The 11,331-nt window shown below is 48.7% G+C and overlaps 1 protein-coding gene across 13 annotated transcripts in view; it reads left to right on the forward strand.

Annotated features, from left to right (window-relative positions):
* SIPA1L2 (signal induced proliferation associated 1 like 2) overlaps positions 1-6,603 on the forward strand; it is a 226,220-nt gene extending 219,617 nt beyond the window's left edge. For 10 of the 13 annotated variants that reach the window (XM_047825079.1, XM_047825090.1, XM_047825086.1 and 7 more), the window contains 4 exons: positions 1,775-1,828; positions 2,428-2,551; positions 3,387-3,468; positions 5,235-6,603. In XM_047825079.1, the coding sequence (XP_047681035.1) occupies positions 1,775-1,828; positions 2,428-2,551; positions 3,387-3,468; positions 5,235-5,381 (407 nt within the window). In that variant the 3' untranslated portion in view covers positions 5,382-6,603. The remainder of the gene's footprint in view (positions 1-1,774; positions 1,829-2,427; positions 2,552-3,386; positions 3,469-5,234) is intronic. The other 3 variants (XM_047825088.1, XM_047825091.1, XM_047825089.1) reach the window with 1 other exon arrangement.
* Positions 6,604-11,331: the final 4,728 nt, after the last annotated feature.

Genomic DNA, 11,331 nt, shown 5'->3' on the forward strand with positions numbered 1-11,331 from the left:
GAGCATGAACGGGGGAGGGGCAGAGAGAGAGGGAGACACAGAATTGGAAACAGGCTCCAGGCTCTGAGCCATCAGCCCAGAGCCTGACGCGGGGCTCGAACTCACGGACCGCGAGATCATGACCTGGCTGAAGTCGGACGCTTAGCCGACTGTGCCACCCAGGCGCCCCAAGGAACTCTTCTAAAGAGTAATAGAAATAAATCCTTTATCCGTTTTGACATCCCTTTTTTGTCAGTAATTGTACTGTAGAATCAAAATATATCTGCCCTTGATTTTTTTTTTTTTTTTAAGTGTGAGGTATTCCCTTATTTGGTATCGTCACAGAACAGAGGGTTATCTTGGACATCGTGGCAGCCCGGACCCTCCCCACCCCGCCCCCGGAGCTGCTCACCCCCGGCCAGGACGCCCCATCATTCCTGCCCCCACCTCTGCTGCCTGCACCCTGCCACGTGCAGAAGTAGGCAATACCCAGATTGTGCTGTTAGTCTTAATTAAATTACACATTATTTCAACATGTGCATAAACCCTACCAGTCAGTACCAAACTGGGAACATGACGGTCTCCCAGGAACTCCTAGTTACAGAAGAATCGTCTTGTCGATCTGAAGCGTGGAGGACAATCTGAAATCTTTACAGAAACGTTTGTCGAAGGACACCTGCGTACCTACCGCAGGCGTTGGGAAATCCGACGTGGGAAAGCGGGACGCGTGGCCAGAGAACTCTGTCCTCAGCACCACTTCCAGGAGGCCCGGGCCCCTGGTGGGTGCTTCCAGCACAGTGCCCGTGGCGATCCAGCTCGCTTTCCTTCCTGCCCTGGCAGCCTCCACCATCCTTTCTAATTAACAGGAAGTGCAGGACCCTCCATAAACCAGACAGGCAGGTAGCCTCATTAGGAGACTCGTCCGGCAGCCGGAGGGAGACAGGGTGGGATAAATTAAGAACAGAGCACCCCTGACACGGACCCGAATGCAATTTCTCAGCCATTAATCAAAGCATATGAAAAAGACACCACAGCACTAATACACCTGCTGTATCCCTCGGATTCCAACTGTAGATGCATATGTGGGCTCGGGCACCGAGAAAAGAGACACTGGGGAATGCAGGAAGTGAATAATTAGATAGATTCCTGCTTCTCACCTCCACCTTGTTCAAATGTGGGACTGTTTTCTGCGTGGCATTCAGCATTTCTGGACCGATGCTCTTGGGTCAGCGTTCAGCCCCCAGAGCTGGGCTAGTTCTGGTGCCCCTTCCAAAGAATAGGACGTCCCCTTTCCCGCCTAGCTCTGGAAACATCGCATGTGAGGTTAGGGGTGCCAAGAATAGAAATGGCCCTGTGCCGAGAAAAGGCAGAGTGGTCATGCTGACCTTTGTTTCGGCTGCTGGAAACCCTGTGCCCCTCGTGTCTTCCCCTGATGGTTTCTAGAAAGATTAGGCAGCTAATCTCCCTGACCGCCACTATTTTATGTTTGCAGAGTGGGTCATTTAAGCAAACCCCAAATGGTCACAGCTTCTTACTGTTAGATTTGCACGTGTGAGGCACCCCGCTTCTCGTCATTGTACACGACAGCGTGCGTCCAGCCAGCACCGTCGCACGCGAAATGTTGAACCACGTTGTTTGGCATCGCATATTGTTGGCAGTCAAGGGCACAACTCCCCGTTCGGCACAAGTGCGCACGCATACACGCACGCACAGGCTGTATTTGAGTCATATGTGGGCTTCTAGTCAGGCGCCTAGAGATACCACTGTTCATAGGAAATTCTAAATCTTATTTCAGGTCTTGACTCAGACGAAGAACTTGGGCTGCTCTGTCACCACACGTCCTATCTAGGTGATTGTCCCGGGCTCGCCGCGGGCTCTTGATGTTTTGTAACCGTCTCTTTATTTTTCACGTGTCTGCACGTCTGCATGGTTATCTGAGCTCGGAGGGTTGGCACGCCCAGGGGACGTGGGTCCTGGCTGCTGCTGTGTCTCATGCTCCCCTGGTCAGGGCGACAGCTTGAGGAGAGGTCCGTCTCCTGGGTTCTGTTAATCAGCCAGGTCATCACGCGACGAGGACGCCGTTATTCCATGCGCACAGCCGGCAGCTTTGGCATTTCTTGGAATGTGGAAGGAGGAAAGCAAATTGGCTCTAGCAAATCGAGGATCTGCTAATTGTCCCCATGGCTGTGATGTGCGCATGCCATACAGCCCCCAAGGACAGCCAATCCTGATGCTTTCTGATTGTCAGCAGCTTGCCTGAGTTTGTTTTTCTTTGTTTTTTTGGGTTTTTTTTGAAACAGGGCAGTAACTGATTGGGGGGTGGGGGGGGGTGGGGTAGGTAGGTTAGTGACTAAATTCATGTCCACAAAGAAACATCGCCTTGCAGCTATACTAAACTTCTGTGTGTGTGTGTGTGTGTGTGTGTGTGTACGTGTGTCTCCTTCTCAGACCAGAGAGTGGCATCCTTCTGCACCCTGACAGATATGCAACACGGGCAGGACCTGGAAGGCGCACAGGAACCGGCTTTATGTGTAGACCCCGGCAGCAGCAAAGATTTCATGGATGCAACTGGGTATGTGAGCCCCTGTGGACCCTCCCCCTCTGCTCCCCGGGCCCACGAGTATCAGGGGTTCAGCAAAACCCCAGGAGACCATTTCTGCTCTGTGTTCCCCTGGTCCTTCAGGATCCAGATACAGGACTGAGTAGGGCTGACTGGGCTCCCTCCGCTGCTGGCTGGCTGGCTCTTGGTTGCATTAACTGCTCTGCCCTGTGGGCGGCTCCTACCTTGCTGACCAGTCTCCCTCTGCCGGGCTGTACTTGGGGACCTGCCAAGGGCACGTTTCCCCCCCAGAACCCTGGTCCTTGACCTGGCCTTGTGCCTTCTTCCACTGACGTGACTGAAACATCTCTTTCCCTATATTCTTGACAAGTTTATCACCCACAGAATATATATATTCTTTACCTAATTCGAACTTTCATACGAACTTGTGTTACCGTTAACTCGCCCATTCATCTTGGTTCATGATATTTTCTTGACAGAGAAAAACCAATTGGAGAAATCGAATCTGTATTTGGTTCCCAGGACTTCACTCTGGTCTACCTAGTCTCAGTTGGCTAAGCTGATTTAGATAATTTATCTTTTGACTTTATTTTTTTTTTAACTAACATTTATGCCCACAGAGATTCTGAATCCCTTTTTAAAATCAACAGAGACGCAGAAGGAATTTTCCACCAAAGCAGCGATATATGTTCACTTTCCAAATGTGACATAATTTTATGTATTTCCTCGTTGGGCTCTAAGCACATGAAATAATTTTTTGAGTGAAAACTTTACCAACAAGAACACTGAATGCAACATCTTAACTTCAGTGCCCTTGAGTCTTTCTGGTTCTATCCTTCTTCCCTAGGGAGCGGTCTCCGTCAACACTGACCGGTAAAGTCAATCAGCTGGAATTGATCCTTCGACAACTGCAGACTGACCTTCGGAAGGTAAAGGGATCCATCGGAACCCATAATCAAAACTCTTGTCTTGCATAATCAACCCCTTCTAGCCAGTAGAAATAAAAATGGAGACGCTCGGGAAAGATAACTGCCCCAGTCAAAGTAGAAAACAGTAGAAAACAGAGACTCCTGAGGTCTAATTCTGTTTTCTGGCCTCCAGCTCATGTATATCACTGTAAGAGGAGGCAAGAATTGGAATAAAGGGGACCAAATGAGGGGGAGCCCTCTGGATGCCCAATCTTCAGAGCCTAGTATTTTGTAGTTCAGTGAGTTATCATTTGTACCAACGATTTATGGGCTGGCCTAAAAGGAGGCAGTTGCTCCTGGAAAGCCTGTTCTCCCCCAAGCTGTTGTATTCCCCCCCGAGTCAGCTACACGAACCTCACAACTTCTGCCCTACACGTCAACGTGTGCACGGTCAGGCCTCAAAAGAAGTTAACTAATTCATTCCCGTCAAACGTCTGCTGAACTCTTGTGTCGTCAGCACTGGGCTAGGTAACCATCGTGCTGTCCACAGAAATGGAAGAGGGTGCGGTAGCAGAGGGGTGAAGGTGGGGCTGGGAGGGGTGTCACGGGAAGGGTTTCGTTACCATTTTGTTTGTTGAAGAAGGGAGAGATTACAGCTGGTGTCAGTGTTGATGGAGGGATCCAGTCGGGAAGGAAGTCACAGCATGCAGAAACGCGGGAGGGTCATGCCCTGATCTTGCGCACAAAGCTGAGGCTGCTCTTGATTCGGGGTCGGGACGGTTCATACAGAGCGACCAGAGTAGAGTGCGTGCGAGTGTGCACTCACACCCGTGCGAACATACATTCACACACACGTAAGAGCTGCCCTCTAATGGTTTCTCTTTTTCCAGTCACGAGCTGAGAGTGAGTAGTGGTGGGAGGGAGCAGGAGAGGTGTAAGGGCAGAGGGTAAGGCCTAGAATAGTCAGTAAATTCACATGTGATAGGATTGCCAAGCAAGGCTGAAGGTACATTTGAATTCGCAGCCTTAATTAAAGCTTATGCAGTATTTGTTGGCCGAGTTGGGTGCTTCTTTCCAGCTTGGATGACCAGCTGTCCAGTTCGCCTGGGGTGGAGAGGTTTCGGGGCACAGAACTTTCAGAGTTAGAACCAGAAATGTCCCAAGCAAGCCGGGACGTCACCCTACCTCTGGCTGCAGGTGTAGGACAGTTGGAGAGTGGAACGTCACCAGTTTTGAGAGTTTAGACAGGAAGTCAGGACAAGGAGAGAGACAGAGTATGGGATTAATCTGAGGGACCTAGAGTGTAAGCTGGGTAAGGAGACATACTGTCACTGCAGGGGACAGTGAGAATAAGGTAAGAGAGATTATAATAATCTAGAGAGATTATTCCAGACGGACAAGAGGTGGTGGTCAGGACGTGGGAGGACGAAAACATCTAGGAAGCTGTGTGGTTTATGGGTAACAGCAAGGTACAGGGTGTGGCCATGGGAGCAGGGGTTGAGGAAGGGTGGGTTTCCAGATCACAGAGAGGAAGTAAGGGAGAGACTTGGATTTAGAATCATCAACATAGGTGACAAGTGGCAGGGGAGAGAAGAAACGCCAACCACATTCTAGAATCTTCTATCAGTGATGAGAGGAACTGGAGATAGAGGCCCAACGGCGACGTCAGCGCTGGGCTTGCAGGTTGGCGGAAGGCGGGGGGGAGGGGGCAGCGTTCATGCAGCGCAGCTCCGGAAGCGGGGTTCGTCGGGCGCGTGCGTGACGCCGCCCGTGTGCCCTCTTCGCAGGAGAAGCAGGACAAGGCGGTCCTGCAAGCGGAAGTGCAGCACCTGCGCCGAGACAACCTGAGGCTGCAGGAGGAGTCCCAGACGGCCACCGCGCAGCTGCGGAAATTCACAGAGTGGTTCTTCAACACCATCGACAAGAAGTCTTAACCCGGCCCTAGCCCGCCGGGGGTGGGGGTGGGGGGCGCCCCCGGGAAACGCCTCAAAGCCCCGGGAACTCGCCAACGCGTGGTCTTCCAGCGTGCTTGCAGCCGACCGTAGATGTGTTTTGGGTTTTTTTGGTTTTCTTTTTTGTTTTTGCTGTTCCACCCCGCCCGGCACCATCCACCCCGCCGGGCGGGGAGGCGACTCGTCCCTGGAAGCCGAAGCCGCCTCGCGTGACAGCGGAGAGGAGGGCGAGGCCGCGTGAAGATGAATGTAACCCCCCCGGTGTCGAGATGAATGTAGCCGCTGGCGTCGGTCCCGGACCTCTTTGCCGTCGGGCTCCACGGCGCGGGTGCTGTGGCGCGGGCCGTACCTCAACAGAGAGGAGAAGGGGGGCTCGACCTGCTCTGGATCAGGTGACCTGGTAGAGATGTCCAAAGCAGATCGACCGCAGTTTGGGCTTTAGTATTGTAAAATAAACCCGGAGACAAATAATCAGACGTATACTTTAATGTTAAAGGTGCTCTATTTTTTTGGATGTACAGTAGTTTTATTTCTCAGCCACATTATCATAGCAATAAGAAAGAGGCATAGTAAATAGTAGGGAGAAGCCGCGTGGGGGGAATTTAAAAAGCACTGACGTCTTTAACACTAGTTTGTATGCAGTCGATTTAGAGACTTATTTATTTGCAGGAGCAAACGGTGCCTGAATATTAACAGTGTTCTGATTTAAGAAAAACCACACACACACACAAAACACAAAAAGCTACACATGCCTTGTGTATGGCTCAGTGAGCGGTCCCTTCAACTCTTAGTTCACTGTGTTTAGTTACTGCTCTGCTGAAGAAGAGTACGCCTGCTTACGTTCTAGAACCTCCCGTCCGCGGGGAGCCCGCAGAATCACGTGTGTACAATGCCAAATTTGTTTCTCTTTGTACAGAAGCTTTGATGAAGTGTCTTGTATTTAACGCCCTTATTTAAGCTTATTTAACCTTAAATTGTTAATTTTATAAACTTGGGTTTGACCTGCACTATGATGAGGGAGGTGTAGGCAGCCGCAGGCTCTGGAAAGAGGGGCTTGCCCGGAACGGACTAAAGAGCAGGGCGGGAAATTCTAACAACTGGAGGCTGCTAGTAACAAGGTGTTTGTATTGCTTTACCATTTTTAACTGTTCTATTTGAGATGAACATACATTTTGCTTTTTTAATAAATGTTCGAAAGAGCCCACCTAAGCAATGGCGTCAGGTGAATGCGGGTTTTTATCATCTGTGTGTCCAGAATTGGAGCATGTGCGAATTTGTGCTGGCGTCATTTGCCATCTTCATCTGTGTCGAATCTGGCTTCATCTTCTTCTTGAATCCCACGCTCATTTAAAGAGTAACTAGTCTTAACAGCCGCGGCTGCGTTCCACACACTCTTCTCCGCACTTTTTGTCAGCGGGATTCCCATTTTCCAGCGCGGTTAAACTGAGGCTCAAGTTGGATGACTTACCCCAGCCAGGACTTTGGTGTTGAACCATAGGTCACGGTAGAGTCTGGATTTTGTTCTGAGTCAAAAAGGAGGCTGTCGAAGCAGAGAGGGGGCACAATAAGACCTGTATTCTATTTAAGTTTATTTATCGTGAGGGGCAGAGAGAGGGAGGAAGGATCCCAAGTAGGCCCCATGCTGTCAGTGCAGAGCCCGGCGTGGGACTTGATCCCAGAACCGTGAGACCATGACCGGAGCCAAAATAGAGTCGGACGGTCAACCAGCTGAGCCACCCAGGCAACCCTGTGTTTTAAAAGACTATTCACACTTCCAAAGGAGAATGGATCACCTAGGACAGGCGTCCGCAGACTTTCATGTAGGGCATGTAATAAATATTTTAGGGTTTGGGAGTCCTGTCTCTCTCGTATATTTTTAAATTCTGATTACCCTTGAAAGTTGGACAATCCATGCCACGAAGCTTTCAGGCCGCCCACCGCCGTAGCTGGCCAGCCAGTTCCAAGAGAAAGAGTAGAAAAGAGAGACCAGTCCAGGTGAGAGGTGGGGCAGTGTAGGCTACAGGGCGGCAGGAAAGGCAGAGACAAGTAGGGGGCCACATGTGAAAGAACCCACAGAACTGCTGATGGGTTGGGGACAAGAGGGAGAGGTTTAATTTAGGGATAAGCCCTCAACTTCAGAAGACAGGAGGAACTCCACGTTCATCAGAGAGTTTTCCAAAAATATGCCCGGCCTTTATGATAAAAGCTTAACAGCAGGTGGTCGTTGGCAAGGTCATGAGAGCATCGTGACCAGTGGGGGACGTGGGCAAGAAGCAGACAGAAAAGTTGACCTTGCTTAGAGAAAATAAAGGAATCTGACCGAAACCTAGCTGAATGGAGAGCAACCCCACCTTCCTAAAGTGTCCCTGTGGAATCATCCCTCAAGTCTGCCTCCCAAGGGCCATGCCAAAGAACATGGCCAAAATGATGTGGGCCTGTTAAACGTTTTCAAAGGGGTGTTCCCAGTCAACAGGCAAGCCATAGAAAAATCTCGTGGTTTTGTGCAACTTGACATCGTACTGAACACCGTTGGTTACAAAGTGTACCCGTTACCAATTAAACACGTTGACTTTCTGTAACGTTCACCAAGTACAAGCTAATTAGATATTGGAATGTATCCACTAAAATTATTTTTACTTTGGAATAATTAATATCCAGCAGGTTTTTTTTTCTTTTTCTAACCATATGGAGTGATCTATTATGTATTAAGGCCAGTCTACTACGTGACAGAGTTAATCTGTATATTAGAAGCTTTTATCCTGCTATTCTCTGTATCAAGGTACAGGTTTATCATTAAAAATACAAGTTAAGGGCGCCTGGGAAGCTCAGTCAGTTAAGTGTCCGACTTTGGCTCAGGTCATGATCTCACAGATGGTGAGTTCGAGCCCCGCATCGGGCTCTGTGCTGACAGCTTGGAACCTGGGGCCTGCTTCGGATTCTGTGTCTTCCTGTCTCTCTCTGCCCCTCTCCCAACTGCATTCTCTCTCTCAAAAATAAACATTAAGAAAGAAAAATTTTTAATACAAGTTAAATTGGGGAGGGGCATAATACCAGTGCTGCCTTTGCTGATATCACAATTATCTTTTGTTTTTGTGGGGTTTTTTTTTAAGTTTATTTATTTTGAAAGACAGAGCGAAAAGAGGAGGGACAGAGGGAGAAGAAGGGAGAAAATCCCAAGCAGGCTACACACTGTTAGCATGGAGCCAGACCCAGGACTTGAACTCCCAAACCGTGAGATCACGTCCTGAGCCGAAATGGAGAGTTGGACACTTAATGGACTGAGCCACCCCGGCTCAAATTTATCTTTTCAAATGCCAGAAGTCTGTTGTTCTAGCCTATTAAAATGCAGAAAATAATTATGTATCATTAACCAAAGCCTTCATCAAATTCATGAAGCCATAAACCATAGCTTCTTGTCTGCAGAGCCAAAGAGCAATCTGTAAAACACAGTAAGAATAATGCCCTTGACACATTTTTTTTTCACAAAGATCTACAACTGGTCCGTAGTTTAATACCGCAATATTAAAATAACTTGCTCCTGGTGTACCATGTTAGCGTGAGAAACCTGGAATTGAAGCTTAGAGTAAGAGCTGACATAAAATTGAGCCTAGCCGGTGAATTCCCTAGTTTGGAGAAACTGTGGACATAGCCCCTTAAAGAGTCAACCCTATTCTTGTTCCAACCAGGTGGATGGCCCATGACTAGAAACGAGCTGCCGTCTTTGTGGGTCACCCTCCTCACCACGGCAGTCACCGTGAAATACGTTTGGGCAAACCTTTGGAAGAGGGAAGGCCCACCGCTTGAGTCCCATCTTCTGGAGATGATGAAATTACCGCGGATCCTCTGAGGTCAAGCCAATGTGTGCCCTTCAGAATTTCTTAAGTTGGGGGGTGGGAGAGAGGAGGAAGGGAGAAAGATTTTTTACAGCTGCTCCGCTCCTTGGAATTACTGGTAAGGGTAAGTTCCAGTTCACTCGAGGGTGTGTGGATCTGGGGCTTAAAATTTCAAAACCGTCCCCCTAGATCTGGTAGACTCGGTTCACACATGCTGCTTCCTTACTAGCGGAAAAGAAAGTAAGTCGAGTTGACCGGGCTTCATTCAACACCTGCTTAGAGGCAGGTGGGAGGTAAATGTGCTTGTTTATGCTTCACAGGATGGAAAAATGGTAAGAAACCTGCCCAAATGCAAGGCCTGGGTTAGGTTTCTGACCTGTGACCTCCAAATTAACCCAAAGACCAAGCTTCCTGACTTTCAACAATAGGAATCAGACAAAAGCTTAAGCACAAAGCAAAGTCTCCTCATGAATTTCATAAAAGGCTTAAATCATCAGCCCCGAAGGTGGCTTTCTTGCTTTTTAACATACAAGATTCGGGGACCTTTAAGTTACCTTAAAAACATCCTTTAAGCCTCTTCCAGTTTATCTTAATATCAGAAAACGTACTGCGCTCTTAAATCCTTACAAACAAGGGTTGGGTAGAGACCTATTAGCATTTGCAGACTCCGAAAAAACACCAGCCTCTGTTTTTCATCCCTAATATCAGAGACCTGCCTAAAATGTGCAGACAGAGCAGCTTGGTTTTTCAGAAGAGCAAATAAAAAATAATCAATTCCCTTGACATGCAAATGTCCTTTGGCTGCTAAACTATAGCCGAGTTAGTAAAGAACAAAATTAAGGGTTAGACTACCAATATCCTGGGCATCAATGCCCATCGATCAGACTGTGAGGCACCGGTGATTTTGTCGTTTGAATATCAGCTGCTCTCCCGGCCTTCTCGAATGCGGTGAAATCAGGACGAAGTCTGTGTGCTCAAGGGGGATTCAGGGTCCTAGCATTTCAGTAAATTATCTGCCTCAACTGAACGGGCGCCAGCTCAGAGAGAATGCCTATGAATACACATCCGCAGATGGTGATTTCGGACCCTGGCAGTCTCCTCTGTCACTGTGCATCACAGAAATAGGGCCTGGGCGTCTGGGTCCATGCCCCTCTTCTCCGCAACCATGATCAGTGATAGCAAACCAAGCGGGCCCTAGCCGAATGCTCCATTAAACTGAAATAATTAAACATGGCAGTCCTGTGCTCGTCTAGGATCCGATTAAACACCTTGTAGGAGTCATTACTGAACCCCATCTGGGCTGAGAGCTTGCCAAACAGCAGGCCGACACTCACCGGCCCCACTTACGTGACTGTAGGATTCCAAGGCTGGGCATTCTATATCCCTTTAAGTCCTTGAGAACCCAAACAACACTATGCAGGAGAGGAAGCAGCAATTAGCCACAGCAGGGCACTGAAGTCAGTGCGTGTCGCCCCTCAACCCCTACTTGGTTCTATTTTGTTGTCACTCTTTTTTTAAGTTTATTTTTGAGAGAGAGAGAGAGCAGGGGAGGGGCAGAGAGAGACAGAGAGGGAGAAGAGAGAGAATCCTAAGCAGACTGCAGACTCTTAGCGCAGAGCTGCACTCAGGGCTCGAAGCCACAAACAGTGAGCTCATAACCTGAGCCAAAACCACAAGTCGGGCGCTTCACCCACTGAGCCACCCAGGCGCCCCTTCGTTACTCTTAAACCATCTGAAGGCCATTATTCATCCAACATTGTCCTAAAACCATTTCATTTCTGAATGGGTGCTCAAAGTGGAGGGAAATAAATGGAGGCCTGGTAGTGACCCAAGTGAATAGACTGGCTCCATGCGGCCACACTGTTTATACTAACTCCATTAGGATGAACTCCGAAATCAAGTGTTTCGCCCTAAGTTAACAGATCTTGTTCTGTTCTTTCAAAGCAAGAGCCTCTTACGTGATCTGCCCTGACCTGTAAAACTGAACGAAACTTGGCTGTCCTAATTGTCTACTGTCTCATTGTTTGTATAAAGATTATTCCTTCCAGTTACTGGTTTCCATATGCAAAAATTACATTGCTTAAATATTATCCAATAAC

The sequence above is a fragment of the Prionailurus viverrinus genome, chromosome D2 (genome assembly GCF_022837055.1).
Source record: "Prionailurus viverrinus isolate Anna chromosome D2, UM_Priviv_1.0, whole genome shotgun sequence".
NCBI lineage: Eukaryota > Metazoa > Chordata > Mammalia > Carnivora > Felidae > Prionailurus > Prionailurus viverrinus.